Source organism: Sinohyriopsis cumingii, unplaced genomic scaffold, assembly GCF_028554795.1.
Source record: "Sinohyriopsis cumingii isolate HCF-2022 unplaced genomic scaffold, ASM2855479v2 utg004880l, whole genome shotgun sequence".
Taxonomy (NCBI): Eukaryota; Metazoa; Mollusca; class Bivalvia; order Unionida; family Unionidae; genus Sinohyriopsis; species Sinohyriopsis cumingii.
Window position 1 is genome coordinate 1,525 of NW_028316843.1, and position 25,399 is coordinate 26,923.

Sequence of the window (25,399 nt, forward strand, 5' to 3'; positions counted from 1 at the left end):
GTTGGAGAGCTATAGCCCTCCCCTTAAGGAATAGGTAGACGCGCCCCTTAAGAGAGTAGGTACAAATTCCCTTAATTCTCGATAACGGTCTCGCGTACAACAATATGACACAACTAAAATCTATCTTTCTATTTCATTTTTATAGTCAAGGATGTTTTCTATTTCCGAAAATAAAGCGAGAAACTGGGAGAAGTGGAATGTTCACAATATCGCGGAATCCATTTTATTTGTAACGTTTTCCTAACATAAACAGTTTTTGTATATTTTCATAGCGAAAATAGAATAGAAACAGATTTTGAACATTACGTGATAATTCCATGGGTGAGTTTCACTGTGAAATCAAGATGAGAAAAACTCCTATAAAATTGGTATGGGCAATTGTCTTCCAGCTCTTATTAGTCATACGTAGTATGCTGTTTGACTCTTTTGCCTATTTTGTGAGCAAAAACACTGTAAATATGTCTATGAGATATTTTCCGATTGCTAATAAAGTGGTTATTTAAAACCTGAATACCTTTCCTTTTGAATCCAAGCTGTAATATTGTGCACAGATGCAACATCATCATACTTTCTCGCAGGTTCTTCAAACTCATTTTGGAAAATCTTTGGCTGGAACAATACAATTTCACTGAAAAACAGAGTAGTATCAGTTATAAAATTAATGGGTTTGTTAGAATGTGCACGTTAAAGATATGTCTCAAAAAAGTGATAATGCAGGCGAAAGAAGTATTGTCGTAACTGTTCAATGGAAGCCAAAGATTCAAGGTAAAATTTACTTTTTAATCTGAGGCAAGATCTTTTCCAAAGCCGGGAGCTACCCAAATGAATACGAATCCACTATTTAGTCCGGTAAGTACTAAAATATGTTTTGCTAACAATTATGATGTCTAACTCAGTACTAGCTATACGTAGTCTTTACATTACACATGTCTGCTAATCAGTAAATTTTGAAAGTTAATGACAAGCACGAACTACAAATGTAGTGTAAAAACAAAGAGAAAAAGGGAAGAAAGACCTTTTGCGTAAGGGCTCTTCGTGGGTATTTAACTTTGAAATGTATGATTCATCAGATGATCATGGCTTACTCTGCCTATTTCCGATTTAATTTGTAAATACATTCAACACTAATCTTTAATTTAGGTCTCTCGAATCATTTGACAGTGGCCCTATCTAACTACCACCTAGTTGGGCAGATAACTTTAAGCATAGTAGACGAACATTGTAGCCTGAGTGGTCTGGATTTGCGAGATGGTATTATGTCGTATTAGGTATTATGATCGGGTGACGTATTTGAAGAAGGATAATTGGAATGTGTCAGTGGTCAGGGAATCGTTATTTAAAACGAATTACAATGTTATTAGAATAGAATGATTGGATATAATTATACCCTGGTTACAGTTTAGATTATTGAATATATTTTTATTGCATGCACTCTAATATAAATTTCGTTTCTTGTCATTTGCCGTAACTGGCCAACAAAGACATGTTCATGATTTACTGGAAATTGGGCATCAACAGAAATCGAAGTTTGAAAGAAAACTAAAAGTACCATGTTCGTTATTTGAGAGGCGAGACTGAAGGCTTGCAGATATCCAGTCTAAACTTATATCAGGATCTGTAATACAACCAAACTGAGCTTAATCAGTTCTTGCTGCAATTGAATTAAATCCCTTCTTGCTCTATGTGGACCGACACAGCTGTGTAATTTTGCAATTATAACTTTCTATTTTTACCGCATGCACTCTAATATAAATTTCGTTTCTTGTCATTTGCCGTAACTGGCCAACAAAGACATGTTCATGATTTACTGGAAATTGGGCATCAACAGAAATCGAAGTTTGAAAGAAAACTAAAAGTACCATGTTCGTTATTTGAGAGGCGAGACTTAAGGCTTGCAGATATCCAGTCTAAACTTATATCAGGATCTGTAATACAACCAAACTGAGCTTAATCAGTTCTTGCTGCAATTGAATTAAATCCCTTCTTGCTCTATGTGGACCGACACAGCTGTGTAATTTTGCAATTATAACTTTCTATTATATAGGCTGTATGATTCGCTATAAATAAATTCACGGGTAGATGGTTAATGACGACAAAAGGGTTAAATTGTCATGAAGTAGAAAGTTCTACACTTACTCGTTATAACTATAATTGTTTCTGATAGCTTGTTCTGTGGTATGGGCAAATAATATTTCACCCCTTACAGCATGCGCTACCTTCATGTAGATTTTTGCCAATTCACTCTTGCTATTGCGGAAGAAACCTGCAACATAACATTTAAAAAACAAGACCTATTAAATCTTAAACATTTCAATGACTCTGTTGTTTTTTACTTGGGTTCTTATTGTTTTAAATATGTTTACACATTTTAAGATAAACCTATGTAAATAACAGGCTGCATAAAATGCTAAAGAACGTTAATTATGGACACTTCCTCTGTTTCGAAAAGTATACTTTAAAATAACCCGTAGTCTATTATATTTTGTGCACATCGGATATACTAAATACAGACGAAAACAAATGTATTGGATGAACTAAAATTGTAGATGTGTATTAGCCAGCAGAATATAATTATCATTTTTAATAAAATATAACGCTAGTTGACTTTTGTAATTAGAGAAACATAACCGTGGTAATACGAAATAGATGATATGGCGCTATGATGCTGTTGATAGGAAACGCCTTATATAAATATAGGTCGCATTTTCACATTTCAACTTCACTTAAATGTTTTCAATATAAAGTCTGATAATATATATATTTTGTTGTAAATATGGACCACCAGCAAATGCTATCACTGCTAAACGTGGGCTCATCGACTGCTTTCCATTATCATTAATAGCTCGCCGGTCTTTTGGGATTAATTTCAAGCATGTGATATTCGCTGTGCTTTTCTATGTTGCAATTTTATGACGATGAATAGAGTCTGGTTACCTCTTCACTGACGATCAATTGTGCACGTAAATTTGTATCACAAGCAAACTTAAACAGCTTAACACATGTAAGGATAAACAGCCACTGTAACTCTATATGCACCTTCTGTATTCATAGAGGGTCATAACACGTGTATCGTGAAAGGTACATTATGTACATCTTGCCAATGTTCAATAGTCATATCTGTATGGAAAGTTGGATAGCTGAAACCACTTTTCTTCAGCTTGTCACAGTGACCGTTAAGTTTGAGATTTTCATCCCTAATTCTAAAGCTTCTTTCTTACTGTATTTGGAAGCATTACAAACATTTATACAGGTATGTGAAATTAGGAGAGTGCTATTGTGCGGAAACCATTTGCTTCTTTAAATCAAAATTACATTAACACTTAAGCTACTGGTCATACATTAGAAGGATTTTGTCGTGCCCCACTGTTCATTAATGGGTCAGTGATAGTATCCTGCAGATACTAAATTAATTATTCAAAGACATTTATGATACACAGACTATAGCAATCATAATATAAACGTTCTACAAGGTGAGGGGCGTGTAAAATACAGCTATCACACGGTGGTCATTTGGAAGTTAACAGTCTCCGATACAGCACCTATTGTTTTGTCAATATAGGTGAAATTCGCTCACACTGATACCAACTATAACTATGTACATACCTATCACTGAAAAGGCGTTATGTGCTAATAGTTTCTCGACATCCTCAACAGTTTTCAGTTCTGGAGATGCCGGAATGGCCTTGTTTATCATGTTCTCCACAATAAAATCTGATAATAAAACGTAAATATAACGCTATGGCAGCATTTCTGATATGTTGAAATTAAAATGCTGTACAAATATTTGCGTATTGACTACAATCCGAAGAAAATCTAACGATCCAATAATAAATAAAGTGCTTGTCTTGAACACGAAAAACATTTAAAGTATTGTTACGAGCATATGCTCTTAAAATGAATAATAAAAAATAGTGAAAAGCAACAAGCTTTGTAAAATGAAACAAATACTTTATTTCCCTACACTATAAAATAAAAATGCAATATCTAGGAACGTACGGTATTACGAATTAAATGCCAAATAATCCTAGAGCACAGATACCGAGTCCTAATAACGTAAAGTCCTAAATAAAAGATATCTGAAGGTGATTAGTATCGCCCATATTAAATAGATAATGTGGCACAACTACTAACGAAGCCCAATTTATGACAAGGTCAAGTGCAACAATGTTACACTACAATAGAATTTAATGAAATAAAAACATATAGTAAAAACTAACACAAAATGCAAATCAAATATAATAGTATGCAGATTTAAACTGTAGTAATTATGCAAAATACTACAGTTAGAACGACTTTGCAATATGTAGATAACGCGCAGATAAAATATACTGCAAATGTAATACAGCTACAGAAAACAAAGGAGTTTTAAATTACCAAAAAGGAGGTGGAAATTTAACCAATGATTTATCGGCCATGCGATAAAAAAATTCTTGTTGGTAAATCTGCCCGCTTTGACGCCATTTCTTCAGTACATACATGGCCTAGTATATTTGGTGTAAAATCCTAGGTAGAACCACCATGACCACGGGAAGCTATTGGGAAGCTGTCTTACATTCCCACGTTGGCCAAGCAGAGACTCGAACCCAGGCAAACATAGGTGAGATGTGTTAGTCATCTATAAAGTTTAGCCAATTGGTAAAAGTTGTTTTCATGATTTACGGCATGATCCAAATGCACAGACATGTAAACCCTTTCTTCAGGAATGTTGTCAAAAAATGTATTTTAGACATTCTATCATAAAATAAGTATTGTGAAGAATTCAATAAACGTAAATTCTTCAAGTCTCGTTTTGACTGTTATTTTGAAAGAGAAAGAGAGAGAAAGAGAGAGATAGAGAGATGGCTGTATCGATATTTGTGTAACTAATGCATACACTTCTAATGTAACAAGTTAATCATTAAAATAATGATGAAAACTAACTGTGAAAGTATTCCAAACAAATTACGTTAAAGAAGATGTTTGACAGGCTGGTAGTTGATAATATTATGGCTTTTTCGTGTTTTCCTTAAACTTTAAAATTAATGATTAATGTTCAATATCTCCTTAGTCCAGTATTTTACCACTCATGTCGTCATCAATAAAATGGTATATTCGATCATTTTATATCGAAATACGCTTGGTAAATTCCAAACATCTCCTATGAATAAAGAGCGATACAAACAAAAACAAATCTTTTCTAGAGATAAATCTCTAAATGTAGAGAAGTTACATAAAGACATATTGCGCAAAATATGTACTAAATGCGCTCTTCAATTACTCAAAATTTGCTTTTATCCGATTTTGTTTGCAGGAAGTTAATTCATGCAGTTTCAGATATACGCTTTGATAACTTGATAATATTAATTTGGTAAAATAATTTTTATGCATTAAAGCTTCTATTTATACAGACCTTAAATAGTTTCAGCAATACAAATTTCGAAATATTAGACGAATTAAAATTAAAAAAATAAGAGAAACGGTAACACTTTCTGCCTCTCTACCTGTGGTAATTTCGCCGTTATAATCCTCTGCTTCACCGTTTCTAAACACTTTAAAAGTGGGATAGTTCTGAACACCAAATTGTTCACAGGTTGCAGTATCTACAGTACAGTCCACCTATAAAACAATAATTCAACATGTAATGATATGTATCGATAGTCCACCTACAGACAAGGATTGACTATGTGACGAATAATCATTCAACATCTAATGATATGTCTTAACAGTACATTCCACCTATAAAACAATGGTTCAACATGTGAGAATGTGTATGGATATAATATTCCACATATAGAAAATGATTCAACATAATTACTGACCAGTCTTCGGGATCCTATTTGTATTTTACAGAAAAACAATTTTGCATTATATCATATCATCAATCCACATATAGAACAACGACAAATTGAACATTTGGATGAACAACGACATGATCTAGGAGTTATATTGTAGAGAATGCTGTAAACAATTGTAGTTTATTGACTGTGCCTGCTCGGTTAAATATAACCAGCTTTCTCATTTATGTATTTTACGTAGTCAAAACAATCAATGCAGCAAAGTGAAAGTCACCAGAATACAAGGTCTTTTCTACCAGCCAGGTGAGAGATGTTACCTATATGCACAGAAGGTCGATCATACAGAGCTGAGCAATGTTACATTTTGTAATATCATGACGTGGTCCACATTTCCTTAGAGACAAAACTTAACAAACGATTATCAAGCAGAATAACCGATCATCATCGGAAACAAATCAAATGATTCACACTAAACATTTCCAACATTCCTTCTTGTGGCCTATACTATCTGGCAACAACCGATCGACACGAAATAAAATCTTCGCAAAGATTAAATTAAATACATCAAATGATGTGGGTCATATTTAACCGTTTTCAGTAAATACATAATGCATAAACTCCACAATGAAGATGTGACTACTACCACAGTTGCCATACAATGCATCTCTGCATCATCACTCACATAAGAGAACAATTCCATTTCGATCTTAGTGGCAGTACAGAATATAGAATACTTTAGAAAATTAAGTATTGTAACAAGGAGCAATAAAGAATCCAGTTTTACTACAGTTACTTGGAACTGTAATGTATAATAAAGGATAGGGAAATACAAAATGAATGTATACGCGGTGCAAACTGAACGCAATCGAAACTATATATTCGAGTTAAACAAATGAAACATATATATATGTAAAACACTAAGTAATGAATTGTGAGCAAAACTAAAGCGAAATGAAAGTGCAGGATATGATTGATAGTCAGGATACTCATGATTAAGACATTGACAATAAGACACATTTTTGTCATTACAGTCTTTTTTTTAATAATAGATGTCATAGATACCATTGACAATAATTACATATGTACTATAAATCAGTAGTGATTTTAAATGTAGTTGAAGGTATAAGTTTTATTTATTTGTACATTGACCAATATATTTTAACTGTATGCATTTTTATTTCAATAGGGTAAACAGAAACCATAATTTCGATTCGATAGTATTGAAAATGGAAGTGCTGAAAAGTAATACAATATAACGAAAATAACAGGAAGCAATCAATGGAAGCAATACACAGAATTTGCTACTGGCAGAAGGAGCGACAATATCAAATTATAGCATAATATATCTTATGGTGGGAACATATAAATATTAGCTTACATACAAGTGTTGAACTATTACATTTCTATTTGTGTAACAAAGCAAACGAAATTATCAGTTTCAGTGTATGCATCGCAAAGTATGTTTGCATTTATCACAGTGACTACGAGCACCATAAACACCCGTTACCTTGATAAAAGAAACAGTTACACACCACGCAAAGACCTGCCTCGCTACAATTGAAGAGAACTAAACGCTTCAGTGGAAGATACAAGCTCACGCCTGACTGGTGATGCTAGTGTTAAAAGGCATACAAAAATGATGACAAACAAAAGTGCTTTAATGTAACATAGTACAAAGAAAGTGTCAAAGACGTCCAATATTTTTTTTATATTTAGGAAAATATTATTTACCTTGACGAGAGGAACTGGCGGGTCATTTTCTTTCAGTATACTTGCGGCTGCTTCGTACGTTGGATCTAGTTCTTTACATTCCTCACACCTATAGTAGAGACAAGGTAGAGATTAGAAACTGTATGTTGCACATGTCCTTAGTAAGAGTTGCCCATGCCAGTATATATCAAAGGAACAGCAGTGCTTTTCTCCATGCTAAATGGTGTATCATGCCATTAACTAGACGACCAGTAAAGTACTTAAATCGTAAATGGAGTCAAGATTGCAAAGTGCTTTCTTTTGTTCTTATATAAGCTATATGTGGCTAAATGCGTCCACAGTTTAATATTCCTTGCAATTAATTAACAATCGGGACACGATTCAAACGGCGCAAGTTCCTCGTCTTGTATTTGTCGTAGGAGCAGAAAGGGTGCTATGAAACGTTCTGCTCTTATTCGTCGTGATTAAATAAAAGGTAAGGATAATTCTAAGTCCCTTTGCAAATATAATATTAGACCCATCGGGTCACAAAAGATCCTATAACACAATTGCAGTCAAGCCGATTAAGCTGCAACAATATACGCCCAACGCATCAATGTTTAAAGAAAAGCGACCTTTTACTTTGCAATTATTAGACAAACATATTTTGAAACTTTTATATGATGGGCCTTGCCCCCCAAACTACAATAAGCATAAATTGGATCATTCACAAAACTTACAAATTGAAAATATTGCAGCTTACCATGCACGAAAAGGACCGACAGTAAAACAATGAGTTCAAATTAGGAGCGAATTTGACAGAGAGCGATACTATCATTTAAGTTTGAGTCTCAAATATATTTTCTTTCGATGGTAATAAGTGTCAGCTTAATAGTTATCAACCGTTTCGTCGCATCCTACTCTGAGTTCTAAGCGATAGTCCCACCTATTCAGCTTTAAACACAGTGTCATTTTAAAACAGGTGTTGGGATGATTACTCATTATATTTTAAATTTAGTTCTGTGTTTTTCGGAGCAATAACGGTATAGATCTGCTCCTTGATAATAACAAAACCATTTAATTTGGGAATTTAATCTATGCAATGCGATATATTAATTTGTGTGAGAGAGAGAGAGAGAGAGAGAGAGAGAGAGAAGAGATATAGAGAGCGCGAACCAATGGATATCTCCACATTCTGATCATACTGTTTTTGGTGCATTAGTAGAAAAGTTATAAGCTTCATTTCGGGTGGGTCTGTGTTACGTCTGTGTGGGCAGCAATGATGAGGAAAATTTTACGAAAATATTACATGAATATTCATGATATATTTGTGCCTGTGTAAATGCGTTCGTTTGGGCTAGCGTTCGGTTAAATATCACCAAAATATAAACAGGATGCTTTAAATTAGTGAGGATCGATGTTCGACGGATTATCAGTCGAGGAATGATAAAGGCTTCACTGGCGAAACACATATATATCGACGATTGTACCGAGGATAGTGATTCTTAAATGAAACCTGAAACTAGATGAAAGGTAAAAATTGTTTAAATAATATTGGAGATATAGATTTATCATAAATCTTTAGGAAATACGATGAATATATAAATTATGTTTAACGTTTTAATTACACTTAAATGTGCAATATCTATATATGTGTTCTTCATGCTAGTCGTGTATTGAAATGGCTGACAAATAGTAATATGTAGTACTGAGTTTTATATAAAATCCAGAGATGCACACTACTCTCAGAAGCCAAATATTTAAAAACACATTGTGCATACTTATACTTGGCGTGTTTATACATTTGTGACAGCTTCTATACACGTAAATGATACCAAACGTAACAGCGCGTCGTCAGCCTCTGATTAGTCCAAATATTCGCCTTACTAAGTTGTAATGTGTCATGTAAGTAATACATAAGCTGGGCCTATATCTAGACAACAAATTGAAAAAACCTTAAGTCTGATCAGCATTAACAGACGGGTCCCGCTATAACTATATTTTATCGGCTCACAAACATTTCGACATTATCTTCGTTAGCAAAAAAAAGCACAACATTCTTTAACCTTAGCGGAAGCGCATATTCATATAGAGAGTGAGAACAACACATGGACATATCTTAATTCACAATCGAACTGCATTCCCGTATGCGTAGATTTAAACTATATTTGGGTAGTCGCGTGCATCATCTTTGTGGTCAGTACTGTCGTGTGAATGTCTCAAAATAATTCATGAAAATGCATGGTACATTTGTGCCTGTTTATAAGTTTATTTTGTTTTGTTTACCGTCTGGTCAAATACTGACGCAGTATTAATACCTTTAAAAATTATAATAATTTCTCAAAAGTATAATCAGCGGCAATCATAATAATAAAACTCCATTGGCAAAGCAAACTTATATGAAATAAAACCTAATAAAAGGCAAAATGGATTGATGATGGAAATATGGATATTCATAAATGTTTAGAAAAATACCATTAATTTACAAATTATCTTTAACTTATTTTAAATTGCACTTAGATGTTTGACATCATTATTAGTTTCAGAAGTAAGATTTTATTGAGCAAATGTTGCTTTCATATTTGAATTAACAAGGAATACTAGGTAAAGAATATATTCCATTACCGAAACTTTTCAGTCCAATCATAATTAACAGCACCATGTAACATTTATCGATTAAGACAGCTGATCAAAGTATTTTTAGTTCACCTTTTCCTGCAGCTGGGATATTGTACTGTGCCAAATTTTAATCAATGTTCCATTTTGTCATTTAATGTTTCACTTGTGTAAATACTAAATTAAATGCCAATTTATTTTCAATACTTCCCTTTGATATTTGCCGCTAAAATAACCTTACGACTAGTAGGACACAGAAACCAGTATTATCTTTAAAGGTTCAAAACTTTAAAAGATACGTCGCATTTTTCCCTTTAAAAGGAAAATATTTTAAACACGGACGAATTAACCGTCTTTATATTGATTACGCAGGTTACTCAAGCCATCTTTATAATAGATATGTGAACTTATTACGGCGCGAAGAATTCAGCTGGAGCCCAGTCATGTGTCTGAACTTTGGATGCAATCTCACTTTTGGAATACGGTAATTCATCACCAGCAAATATTAGCGAAATAAAATTTGCTTAATAAACTATACGTTTCGTGCTTGTATGGGCGTGGTTCCAAGTTTGTGTGAGCGTCTATTCACTTAAATGTTACCTAACTAGTGTCATATCATTGCGATCACACCTTCTGATTGGTCTACAAATTCCTCCCTACTGAGTTGAAACGTCTTGTAAAAGCTGGGCATAAGACTAGACAACAAACTTAAAAGGCTTAAATCTAACTTACGATAACACGAAGGGTCACGCAATCAATACGCTTTTTCAATCAAGAGTCCTTCGACACTCTCCTGTTAAGAAACAAAAACAAATGTATGTATTCTTAAGAGAAGAAGTAGAAGGACTGTGATTTGGACTTTTGTTTAACGTAGTTTTAACAATTTCTGAGTCATATCGCAACGATGTCTGCAGTGTGGTAGTTTATATTGATGTCTAGCACTGGGGCATCATGCCGCAGACATGTAGCACGATGTCCCACCCAGTCACATTATCCTGACACCAGGCCGACCAGTCCTAACACTAACCTCTTAATGATGAGCCCCAAGCGATGCAGATGTTAGTACCATTTTTGTAAGTCTTCTGTATGACTCGGCCAGGGATCGAACCCACGACCTCCCGCATCCGAGGCAGAGGCTCTAACCACTAGGCCGGGAATAATAAGAAAAAATACATTGGCTAATGAGCCACAAATCGATAATTGTATCCAGGTTAATTCCTCTTATATGAAATCTACCACTGAATTGAAGGCAAAAGCAGCTGAAATAAGTTTGGAAATATGGATGTTTGATAAATGATTAGCAAATACAATTAAATTACACACTGCCTTTCACTTCTTTTAAATTGAACTTAGATGTTTTACATTGCTATTTTAAAATCTACAATCACCCAGCAACTAGTAGGAGCCAGAAATAAGTATTCTGTTAAAAAGGCTCAAAACGTAGCATTACGTTTAAGCTTCCCTTTAAAAGGAAAATATACTGAAAACTAAATAATGTCCCGTCTTCAAATTGATATATGTCTTATGGATACTAATTTTCTTTTCCTTGTTCTTAAACAGCCATCTTCATTATCCATATATGTGCTCCTCGTGCTAATCGTGTATTGAAATGGCGGAAAATAGTACTAAGAAATATTGAATCTTAAATAACTCCTACGTGACTATCCATAAAGGAAATGACATAAATGTTTTACTTAACAATACAGTTTTGGTGTGACAAAAGAAACCCAGGCTATTTTTACAAGAAGTATGAGAGCTTACCAAGGTGAGAAGAATTCAACCAGAGCCAAGTCATGTGTCAGAATCTCGGATGCAAAGTCATTGTTGGAATACTGTAAAACATCACCAGCAAATACTAGCGAAACAAAACTTGTTAAACAAAGTAAAAGTGTCATGCTTGTACGTGCGTGTTCCAAGTTTGTGACAGCTTCTCGTCTTATATGCTACCTAAGGATGACAATATCAAAGCGTTGTCGGTTTCTGATTGGTCCGATCATTCTTCCTTACTGAGCTGTACAATCTGGCATAAGTTCTTTATAATCTGGACCTAAGGCTAGACAACTAAATATATCTGCTTAAGTCTGACCTGCTACGAACAGGTCACACAGAAAATACGTTTTTCGACTCACGGATGCAAAAATATAAGTTTCATTTGATTGGTCGTTTGTTAAGTCCTAATCGGCAGTAATGACGAGTGAAAGGTCCGAAAATAATTCGTGACCATTCATGATACATTTGTGCCTGTGTATAGTTTTCTTGGCTTGGGTTACCGTCCGGTCAAATATCTAAATATTATCAATATGGTGTCCTCAAATAGTGATCTTGACAAAGCAAACATATTGGCGACTGTACCCATGTTAATGATTCTTATATGAAAACTAAGTCTCAATTAAAGACATGCGTAGTTTCAATAATGTTAGAAATATGGAATTATCATAAATGTTTAGAAATAACATTAATTTACAGACAACCTTAAATTGCAGTTAAATTCCATTTATGTGTTAGACTTTGTTAGTTTCAGAAGTAAATTTATTCTTGAGAAAACGTTGCCTTTACATTTGAATAAACAATGATTACTATGCAAAGAATATATTCGCTTACAGAAATATTTCAGTCCAATCCCAAACAACAGTACCATTTAAGATGCACGGATTTCATCATCATGTCAATTGGACAAAGTATTTTATTTTATTTTTTTCTTGCAGCTAGTGGTCTATATCGTATCAACGTTTGACTTATGCAATTATTACATTAAATGCATATTTCTAATCAGTATAGCCTTCGTCATTGAATATTTCAATAACCCTACAAATAGTAGTAGACAAAACTCAATATTATTTTTACAAGGCTCAAAACTTTTAATTACTTTTCATTATTCCATTAAAAAGAAAAATATATTAAAAGGGAAGAAATTCCCGTCTTCAAATTGATATGAATCTTACGGATGCGAGTTTTCATTTCTTTTTGCTTAAACAATCATGTTCAATATCTATATATGTGCTCTGAATGGTAGCCGTGTATTGAAATGTCGGCAAAATGTAACATGAAACCATGAGTCTTATATAACTATTTGTTCCTAGTCGTTACACAGAAACTTCTGAAATAGTTTTGAACAGTGAATATATTGATCAATATATTGACATAAATCATAATGACTGTTTGCTATATTGATTCATAAAGATAAAATGGCATCATTACAATAGGTAGGTGACAAGTGTTGAATTGTTTATGAGTGATAAAGCGTATTTATTGCGTGACCCGTCGTGTTGCGGCGGGTCAGACGTAAACATTTTCACATGTTCTTCAGCTATAGGCCCAGCTGAGGTAGTACTTATACGAGACTCTACCAATCCAGTGGGGTTGCTTTATTGGACCAATCGGAAGCAGACAACACCGTGATTTCTTCCTCTTTAGCTTGTTAAGTCTTAAGGGGGCCTGGGCCAGCTGCTATGTACAAATTCAATGCCGCAATTAGAGACCTAATATATAAAATCATAACAAATCAAATACACAAGTGACATCACAATTTACTATAGTTTTGGATACCTATATTACAACAAAGCATACGATTAGTATTCACTTGACCAGGGAAGTTAAAGGTAGTTCATAGCAGCAGACGTTGATGCACCCCAAACTCAAATTTATACCTGCATTTTTCATATATGAAGGTCATTTTTGACACCATGTGATGCTCACATCGAAAACATAATCCCTTTTCGTAGATGACAATTCGGCAAAATAATGTGTACTAAACAGGCTGATGTAATTAAAAATAGTTGTCATCCAAGCCGTTGTTTTATATATACTACTTGACCCAAACCAACGTGTTTACTGCTATGGGAGGCAAGCTCATCTTCCTAGCCAACTATTGGTATTTCAATAGCAATATACGGCAGAGTAACTTTGGAATGTGTACATGCCTGACATAGATTTCAAGAGCAACTCAAGCCCGAAACACCTAGGTCAGAAATATATCTATATATTTAAATAGTAAACAACAATAGCGGAAAGAGTAACATCTAGGGGCCAATTTAGGATACTGGACCCTGTAAACATAAAAGAGTTGTCACAATCAGGGAAACACATGCGTAACAGCATGAAGCTTTTCTATTAGTAAAGAAGTTATATTTCTCTAGTATTTGCAAATGATATTTACGTTATTCCAACAGATACAGATTCTTGGAGCTAAATGTGAGAGCTGAGCACCAAGTGGGGACCAAAAGTGGTGTAGCTACCCCCAAACAAGTACGACTGCTACCCCCACTATAGCTAGTACCCTCCATGAGAGCCACATCTCAGCACTCTCATAAGCGAGAAGGAGAAGACACTGGATCGCTGGGCGGAACACTTTGACTATGTTCGCAACAAACCCTCTTCTATCAACGATGAAGCGATCAACCGTCTCCCCCAAGTGGAGATCAACACGAGATTGGCTGACACTCCAACAGTGCTCGAAACTCACAAGCCCATTGAGCTCCTCTCTAGTGGAAAAGCTCCAAGAACAAACACCATTCCACCTGAGATCTACATGTCTGGTGGGCCCAACCTAGTAGGAAAACTAACATGAATGTTATTTGGGATGTGGAAGCATAAACGCATACACCAGGAATTCGAAGATGCATCCATCGTCCACATTAACAAACGCAAAGGCAATCGTAAATCCTTGACAAGCATAGAGGAGTCGCTCTACCCTGCATCAGAGGTCAGATCCTCGCCAGGCGACTGCTGAACAGATTCACAGGGCACGTTGATCATGGTCTACTGAGAGAAAGTCAGTTTGACTTCAGAAAGGAGAGAGGCACCATCGATATGATTTTTGCTGCTAGGCAGATGCAAGAAAAGTGTATTAGACAGGCACCTATCACGTTCACCGCGAAGTTGTACATCTTCACTATTTAGCAGTCAGAAAGTCGTATGTTGACACTGTCAACATTGTTATAAAAGGAGATCTGGGACAAAATATTCCTTTCATCAAAGGGAAATTCACAGTGAAACTCTATTTTCGAAAACGATTTTCTAACGACTGGTAAGTCATGTATCCAGTGTACCGAGGCGTCGATCGACAGCGCGAACATGGTTTAGGAGATATGTTGAAATCGGTCTTTCGTTCGGTGGCTCCTGTTGTGGTGACACGAGGATACCACTCATTGAAAGATGCCGCTTTGACGCACGGTAAAGAATTTCTCCAAATTGTCATCATCGACAAACAAAACCCTAATCTGTCTTGACAGCAGGCAAAAATGTCTTGCTGCAAACCGGCAAAGAGATTCTGGGTCGGTGACAAACTATAATAAATGCCTTGGGCATTACTGAGTCAGACATTCCTGCTTTCCTGACGCCATATCAAGGAAAACGCAGAAAGAGACGACGAAAACAGAAGCCTTGACACTGATAACATTAGAAAGACAAAGAATAGAATAACCGTCCCAGACTTTGACGATTTTGATTATTAAAAAGTCACAGAAATGAATAAAATGATGCACCGAGAGTCTTGCGCACGTTCCAAGTCGGAACTGGATCTGTTTGCCATGCCACCAACCATGATGACGATACAAGGAACCCAAAAGGTCGAATTTCATCCCGTCTTCTCTTTGACGGAATCATCTCGCATCGAGTATGAAATCAAAGGACAGCACGACGATAGCATCGATCTGAAAAGCAGTTACTTGTATTTGAAAGTCAAAGTGATAAAAATGTACAACACCACTCCAGGAACCGATGCTAGAGTAACTCACTTCAACAATTTAATGTATTCCTAGTTTAGCGGAGTGGATTTGTACTTGAATAACAAACTCCTAAGCATTAGCATGGATACTTACCCTTACCGAGAGTACCTGGAAAATCTCTTGACGTACGAAAATGAGGTCAAGAGAAATCATCTGGATGATTTCTTGGTATGGAAACCTAACGGAGTGGGTGAGAACAAGTTTAACGACACAGCAATTTCAGCAGATGGTGACGAAGATCCTCACAATGTGGCCTTTAACAGCCGTCGAAAGAAAATCCTGCAAGGACGTAGTTAAGAACTGTTGGATCATTTGCATATGGACATGTGGTTGCAATGCAATAATTGCTGCACGGGGTGGATATCAGCAAGTGACTGAATCGTAGTAGTGCCGCTTTCCATCTGATGGCTAATTTGCAGAGTATAAAACCATCAGTATCTGGACCTGTGAACAAAAACAAGAAAAAACAACAAAACAACACAACATATGGATATCTGGGAACTTAATTACCTTCTGAACCAGAGTTCGTACAGTTCTTTTTGGAATCGTGTAATGTGTGAAAAAAGATGAACTGCCTCTTCGCAAGATTCAAGACTATGAAGCTTATGTCATCAACAAGGACGACAGTCATCTTCCAGAAACCCACAGGGTAGCCGCCTACTTTCCTAAAGATTCGTATGGGTTACCACATTTGGAAGACGACATCATCGACTTTATGAAAAGAAATGCTCAGACGACACGATTCAATAATGTGAAATTACAAGGCGCAGATTCCATGGTGTGTGGACAATATCGTGTGTATTTTCTTCATCAACGCAATCTTTGATATTTTTTAGAACATTTAGTGACAATTTGATCGTCACTCTTCCAGAAACGATGACAAAGTAGATCGATGGTTTTATGACCATTATGGTTATATTTTGTCTTTAGGTAGGAAACGTAGTGCACATCAATGACACACTGACTTTCCGTTTCTGGACGTCTAGCTTTACTTCACAACGTTGTCATCCTTGTCAAAAAGAGATTTATATATGAAATATGTTTGTTTCTTTTCTTGTTAATTCTTAAATGTTGTTTGCATTTGGACATGTGGTTGCAATGCAATAATTGCTGCACGGGGTGGATATCAGCAAGTGACTGAATCGTAGTAGTGCCGCCTGTGATCAGAATGGCCTCAGTTTTATCATCATTGCTTTAAACATGAGTGAGAATAGTCGCACCACACACTCATGCTTCTTAGTTGGATTGAAATGCCCCAACTGCATGGATCATACTTAGAGTAACACAATCAGAGCACACCTCCCCGCTGCTCTGTACCCTACACTGGCTATCCATTCGATCCAGAATCAAACACAAAATTTGTTCTCTGTGCTACATTTCACTGTTGAACTCTAGTCCAACATACCTATCCGATCTCACCCATGTGTATACACCAGCAAAATGCTTACGCTCCTCTTCTGACAATCGTATACTCATTATGCCCACTATGAAAACAAAGTCATATGGACAGCGTTCTTTTGCATACCAAGGCCCAGCAACGTGGAATGAGTTGCCCACTGAACTTAGACACAAAGACACAGTGATCACATTCAAGAGGGCTCTCAAAATTCACTTATTTCGACAGCAAGAACAAACTTAAAGACCTAATAATGTTTCCTACCTGAAATATTCACAGCATATTTTTATTTTTTGATGTTTTTCTAATTTCATGGTGTTTGTTTTTGTAATAATGTTATTATATGTTTTTTATCTTAAAGGTGTTGTCTAATGTTGTAAAGCGCTTAGAGCTTCTAAAGATTAGGCGCTATCCAAAGTTCTCATTAGTATTATTATTATTATTTATTATTATTATTATTATTATTATTATTATTATTATTATTATTATTATTATTACATGCTCCAAGAGAGCGAAAATCACTATAATTTAACTGATGATGATGGTGATGAAGAAGTCTGACTATCATTCAGTACTTAGTAACCGAACAGAGCGGCCGTGGGTTCAGCCGCTCTCAAGAAGTGGCTGACCCAATTACTCGATACTAGTTTGCTAATCTGATGCCCGTGACCCACTGCCAAATCCAAAATCCAACCACAACAACAACAAAACGTATACAGGTATCCGCAGCCCGCCAAGGAGCCCGCCCAGCAGTTTCCACCTGCATAAGTGGTCCAACAGCCCGCTATCCAGCCCGCCGAGATGTTTCGACATGCAGAAGAGTACTAGCAGCTCGCCAAGCGGAAACCTTTAATACGTTGCACACCATAAGTTCACCAAAGTTATTCACGGAATTTAAGGTAAATCAATTATTGGTATTAAGCCTTCGGGTATACATCTATTTGTGCTGTTTGAAAATCACCATTATTTCTATCTCTTGCTCTTAATCTTTTAACAAATACGTTATTGCAATTGTTTATAATTGTCAACTTGTAGTAAATACATAGATAGTACAGACCCACCATATGACGGTCACACTCTAGATAGTTACTAGATCTCAGATTAAGATGAACACAAATAGATACACAATAAGGAAAACCCAAAACTTGCTAAAGAAAATTATCAAGCTCAACAACTCCAATGTAAGCAGTCCAGACATTTCAGGCAAAATTGGCGAAAATAAAGCAAGCAATGGCACCAGTAGCAGGTTCACTCCAAATACCAGACCAGACTGCCCTCTTAATTTCCATACAATCCTTGGTCATTTTACTTCCAGTCCTATTGCATGTCTAGTTGTAGAGCGCCCATTGGATGTTGGGAGTCGCATCTGGGGTCAACAAACATCTAGAACGGGACGAAATTAACGAACTGACCCAAATTTCCCAAATATCCCAGGGTTGCCGGACCTTTCTAATTTTTTGCTGGATTTCATTACAACAGACAGAACCCTGACCGCCCGTCTTACGCAATTGACCCACACACACTCTTACCCGCTACTCCACAACTGACTCACACTAATTAAACTCCGCGCAGTTATCCTCACCCACTAACTTGACTCCAAATTATATTATATAGGAAATATTAAAGATCAAGAAAGGCAAAACACTCCTAAATGGAATACCTAAGGCCAACAAAACAACAGTAGAAACAAGCAAGCCAGCAACAATGATCATAAAACCAACGAAAACTACAATCAAGCCACAAAGAAAGAATCGGTATCGACCCAGGCAACAAGAGGAAATAAAAACGTAAATGAAGGGACCACCCATCATACCAAACCGAATATCCAGATAGAAGATAAGACAAAAAACGCAAAAAGGCAAGAACACAACATAGAATTAACCGTATTCATCAACAACAACAGCGCCAAACAACTGAACATAAGCACATCTAGTATATCGTAAGTCCTAACCAAATCCCACGATGGAGTCTTTGCAATTATCCGACCTAAAACCAACTACATCATAGTCAGATGCAGCACATCAAAACAAATTGTCAATTACGTGGAACTAAAACAAATAGGACCAACTAAAGTGAATGTCACAAGACACAAAGCACTCACCAAATGTACCCCAAATACCATACCACAAGCCTGCACAGAGACTGAGAAAAAGAAGGATAAACCCAATGCCACTTCAAAAAGCAGCAGTCCACAAAAGTCAAAGACTGGTTATAAATCAAATACGACTTACAAGAAAGGTTATCAAACTACATCAACGATTCAACCTTTTAAGTAACAACGACATTGCATTAGAATTAACAAACCGGGAGCCGACATAACAGGTCCCTCCAGTTTAAATCAAGCAAAGGACACCCGACCAACATTATCTTACTCGATTTTATTTCAACTACACCACTCCTAGTCTATTTGGATGGACACTCCTATCCGCTACTGCCATATAACATCAACCCACGATTATGAAGCCACTGCAGATCATTGGGACATTAAGCCAACAGCTGCAAAAACAAAAACGGATGTGACACTTGCGGCGGAAATCATAGCAGCGAATGCACATACACTGGTCACAAATGTGCTAACTGCAACGGCCCACATCACCCGATCTCCAAAGATTGCCCCCACACCAAAATGAAGAGACCATTATAAGACTCATGATTGAAAATAATTTGGCATGGGCAAATGCGAAAACCGCTCTGCTATCGAATCCCCCAAAGCAGGAAAAGAAGTTCAAACCACACAACCTGCTATATAGTTCTGGTGCGCTTTAGCCGATGTGGGTTAACTCAGGTTTGTTTAGGGCGTTTTTGGCTGCTTGATCTGCATTTTTGTTCCTTGGGTTGTTAATGTGAGATGGGACCCCCGAGAATTGTAACGTTTGACCTTGACTTTTCATGTTGTTAATTATCAAGTAGGTTTCTCTAAGAAAATTGTCACGTCCTTTAGAGTTACCTGTTTCAAGTGTTCTGAGTACCCTAAGTGAGTTTAATATTTTCTGGATTTCCTGTTTGTGTGCTACTTTTACTGCTTCGAGTATGGCCCAGAACTCTCCTGTTTATACTCAACATTTGTCTGGGAGTCGGTATCCTATTTCATTCTTCATTTCCGGTATGGTTAGTTCTGCAGCAGTTTTGTCTGGGTTATTTGATTTAGACCCGTCTGTGTATATTTTGACAGTCTCTGTATGACTTGCCTAATATATCGAGGATGTTTTATCTTATTTCTAATGGATAATCTTCTTCGCATCCGAATGATGTTGCTATAGTGTTGACCGTTGGTTTGTCCCTTTACCATGGCACCAGGTCCGGATATCGCATTGGTTCTGCGTAGGGATAGTCGAGTTGTAGTTCTTTGCATAATGTATGGATAATATTTCCAGATGGCCGGAGCGGGACGAGTCTCCGGCTAGTGGGATATTGTATTTGTCGATGATGTTTCTTGTTGGATGGCTTCAATTATGTATCGAGCTTCTGGCGGCGTATTTAAGTATAAATTCTTCTCTCCCTAGTCTTAGTGGTGTTTCACCTGTAAGGATTTGTAGTTCTTCTTTTGATGTGTTTTTGAGTCTACCTGTGCATTTTGTAATGCTTTTGATTGGATTCTATCAGGGCGTTTTAGTAATGTTGGTTTAGCCGATGCGTAGATTTAGCATCCATAGTCCATTTTAGATCTAATTAGGGTTCTGTACAGCGTCACCAACGTGCCTTGGTCTACATCAAATTGTGAGCCGTTCATTTTTTCAAAAGATTTAGTCTCCACAGCATTTCCGTATTAGGTCTGTTATGTGATGGTTCCATGTAAGATGTTGATCATAATACATGCCTAACACGTTTGCGAAACTTTCAAATTTCATTTGTTAGCCTTGGATATATAGGTTGGGTGGTTCTATTTTATAGCTCTTATGGGGGGATAGAATTCCAGTTGTTTTCTCTTTGATAGATTAAACACCCATTTACCGGCTCCTTTTGACGTTGTTGTGTAGGTTATCTTGTAGTAATGTTAGTAGTTGTTGGCTGTGTGGGTTGCCTGCTTTCCATAGACCATTGTCGTCAGCAAATTGTGATAGGTCTATTTTTCTGAGATTGGTGGAACATTCTAGATGGTTTATTATAATTTTGAATGGGTCGGACTCATCACACTTCATTGTAGGGTACCGTTGTCTAGCACGTGTTCTTCTGCATGCTGCACTCCTATTCTGGTTATGACGTGTCTATCTTTTAAAACTGTTTGTATCCATTTATGCATGTTGCCATTGATTCAATAACGGTTCAATTGGTAATGAGACCATCAGTCCAGACTGAGTCAAAGGCTTTCTCAAGGTCTAGGAAAATAGCTACGAATTGTATATGGTTTTTCCTTTTAGAATTAAAGGCTAGTTTGATACTAGACTCAAGCCTTATTAGTTGATCTAGAGCGAATATTTTATTTTGGAAGCCACTTTGATTTTGTGAGAAGATTATTACTTTCAAGGTGATGTATGAGTCTGTTGTTGATCATCGTTTCCATCAACTTGCATGTTGTATATGTAAGGAATATCGGTCTGTAGACTATTTCAGTGGGATCCTTGTCTGCCTTGGGGATAGGGATAACTATAGCCTGTTTCCACTTTAGGGGGATTCGTCCAGTCTGCCATGATTGATTTATCAAGTTTAGTATGACTTGTTCCATATTTGCTGGTGTATTCTTATATATCTCGTATCCGAGGTTGTCTTCCCCCGGGGAGGTGGATTATTTTAATATATATCTAATTGCTGTTTTCCATTCGTCCAAGCTGTATGGGTTATTTAATCGATGTTCATTGGATCCAATTCGGTAAATAGGTGCGAATATTTACACTCTGTTGTTTTTCTATGTGCTTGGAATTTAGCTGTGTGGTTATTGTTTTTACTCATTCCAGCGAAGTGTATTGCTAGCTTTTTAGCTTTGTCTTTTTCAGTTGTTGCACTTTTAATGTTTGGAATGCTGTTACTATTTGCGCCTCGAATTGCTTTTAGTTTCTTCCAAACTTGTTTCGAATTACTTTGATTAATTTCAACGGTAGAGCAATATTTTTGCCAATATATGTCCTTTTGCTTTTTTAATGATGTTCTTTAGTTGTTTAGCTATTGTTTTATAATCAGTTGAAAGACCTGTGTGGCGAAATTTGTTAAGGGCTTTCTTTTATTCCTTGATTTTGTTTGTGCAGTCGTCGTTCCACCAAGACACTGGTTGTTTATTGATAGCAGCATTTTCGGTACCAGTGGTGGGTATACTTTGAGTGGCGGCTGTGTTGATTTTTTCAAGGATATTTTTAATATATACGTCGATGTGGTTGTCCCGTATGCTGGCTATAGTCACTCCGGTAAGTAAAGAGTTAAATGAGTGCCAATTGGCTTTATCTAGTCTCCATTGGGAGACTTTAGATGACGTAGTTACATGGGTAACAAAATTTATAGTGATAATAATGGGAAACTGGTCGCTGCCCAACGTGGTATCTCCATATACTTCCCATTTAGACATATATGCTAGTTTGATTGTGCAGATTGTTAAATCAATTGCAGATATTGAACCGTCTTCTGGTGAAATTCTGCTTTTTGTACGATCCTTAAATATAACCAGATTTGTGTTGGTGGTCCATTCTTCGACCAGTTTGCCTCTTTTGTTTAAGTGCTTTCCTCTCCATCTTTTTATATGGGCGTTAAAATCGCCGCATATCATATACTCTTTTGTTGTGCTGATGAGTTGAGCATACTTGAGAGGGGAGACGCTATATGGTTTGCCGGGTCGTAAATATTAAAACTTTCAAAGATGAATTGCCCGGTATGGACGAGTATTGGTTGATACTCAAGGGTAGTATGTTTATTCCGGTCATTAGTGGTTATGGGGTGTTGCTAAAATGATGTATTCGGGAGTAAATCGCTAACACAGATGGTTGCCCACCTTTTTTATTTTCTTTCATTGCGAAGTTACTGGCTGAGTAGCCCGGGATATTTGGTATGTTTTTAGTTTGTTGATGGATAAGTGTTTCTTGAATTAGTATCAGATCTGGTTTAATTTTGGTTTTTGTATTTTGATCAGTAATACTGGTTTATTGGTGTTTAATCCCCGACTATTCCTTTGCCAGATTATTATATGTTTTTCTAGTTGTGTCCATTTATGTTGCTAGGTTTTATTGATGTAGATTCTTATAATTTCAAATCAGTGTTTGGTTTGGAGGTGTTTATCCAATAAGTCCGATAGTAACATAAAAAATTGAATACAAGGTATGTGGTGGTTTCGAAAGACATTGGTCAACCCCACCATGAGGTCCTTTAAATAGTGAATAATTATATTTTGGGTGAATGCATCATGTTGTGGCGTACTTTTGTTACTTGCATTGCTTTTTATCCCAGCTACTTGCATTGCCTGGTCGAAGTGGATTTGTGATCTCCGATTTGGATTGATTTCGAGCTTCTTATCTAATTTGACTTTTTTATTATTAATGATGTTATCTGGAGCCACTTGTTTTGGTTTAGTTTCTACATGTTTTTAGTTTGTGTTTGAGGGCAGACGGGTGGTTTTAGTTCTCAGCTGGTTTATCGTGTGTGTAAGGGCTTGGGTATGGATACGTTTAGAATTTTCCTCCATTATAGCAAAATGCCTCAGCTGCGTTGATGATGAAGACGTTAGGCATGGGGCATGTTTTCAACATATGCCCAAAAAATGACGAACAAAGAATAAAATTGATTAATACTCTTAAATCAATTAATTCGCCATATACCTACCCCGAACACCTCCACCAGTTTAACCCAAACCCCAACCAGACGATTGATGCCATGTTGATTTTCCTTAAGGAAATTGATACAATCATTAACTTATAAGCCTAATTACATACCTCCACACCTAGATTGACCGAAATTTTAATGAGTGCATAAGGAATAGAAACTGAATAATATCAATAATATAATTGATTGAATAAATATACATTATATACCACGCACGGCCGCCGGGTTGTACGCTACCACTCTTAGTGCGGGTGGGTGAGTAAGTGTGGACTGGATTAGCATACGGTTTACTATCCAATCGGGGTCAGTACCTTGAGTGCGCGGGCCAATGCTACACCTGCACCTATCACCTACCTCAGGTCATGAGCTGTCCAGATGTTTAGGCCATTGGACGGTGTAATGGGTGGCTTATTATTATGACTTAACTTACTACTAACAACTTTTGCTATATTTCTATTCTACTACTATTTCACTGCTTTTACTTAGAGCATGATGAATCACAATAAAAAGTAGTGATTACAAATAGCCTACAACATTCAAGATATAAGGTGGCTTAAATCCCAGCCATCAGGACCCGTTGCACAAGGCGGCAACAAAAGGATTATAAATTTTTAGAAAATAAAAATAATACCCCCAACTTATACCTATAAGGTGGCCAAAATCTCAAGCCATCAGGACCAGTTACACAATGTGGCACCAAAATATATATACTTAAGAACTAGGACCCAAAATAGTGAACTATAAGGGGACTAAAAACCCAGTCGTCAGGCCCCTCCCCCCCCCCCAACATGATGGTAATAATAATTATTATCTTAGAAATCCCAAATATCACTTACTTAAATAATTACTCCCAAATAATATATTAGAAGATTCACCCTGCTCTACTTCTCCTACAAACATAAAAAATTGATTTTCTAAAACTATAAATGCGGCAAACGACGTCTTTTACTATTCGAAAAATGGGGACACAAATAGATACCGGATGTAGGGTTCCACCCTTTGCTTAGCCTGATCCACCTTTACCGCCTCCGGACATGTAATAATTAGGCGCGTGCGTGTGTACCATTCCTACCCACCTTTAGCCCCGTGAGACATAAATGTCTCGAAATCAAATAGCACACTATAAGTGCATTAATGTGTTGGGGGAAGTGGCACCATACCTCCCCCTCGAAACAATTTGACATGCCAAAACGGGAAATTAACTGGTCGTGAATGCCCGAAAGGGTGATAAATGACCTAAAACAAAATAACGCAACGCAGTCTGACTCTCAATTGATAACTCATCCTTCTATGAAGATGTGCTCAAGACTAGCCAAGCTGACAGAAGCTCACGTGAATTTACATCGTGTCATACAAAATCTGATACCGAAGCCTGAAGAGATAGAAAATTTCATAATGTTGAAGGTGAATGAAGACCTGATACAAGAGCTCTTCAGAGAGGAAATCAAGAAAGAAATGGA

At 36.5% G+C, this 25,399-nt stretch overlaps 1 protein-coding gene across 1 annotated transcript; it reads right to left on the minus strand.

Moving 5' to 3' along the window:
• Positions 1 to 514: 514 nt before the first annotated feature.
• Positions 515 to 16,436, minus strand: LOC149769085 (protein disulfide-isomerase A3-like; the record flags this gene model as incomplete). Its single annotated transcript, XM_089949973.1, has 7 exons — positions 16,316 to 16,436; positions 11,841 to 11,934; positions 7,506 to 7,593; positions 5,481 to 5,595; positions 3,604 to 3,711; positions 2,137 to 2,263; positions 515 to 628 (listed from the first exon to the last, which is right to left on the minus strand). Coding segments are annotated over exons 1-7 (767 nt in total), but the record flags the coding sequence as incomplete, so codon positions are not given.
• Positions 16,437 to 25,399: the final 8,963 nt, after the last annotated feature.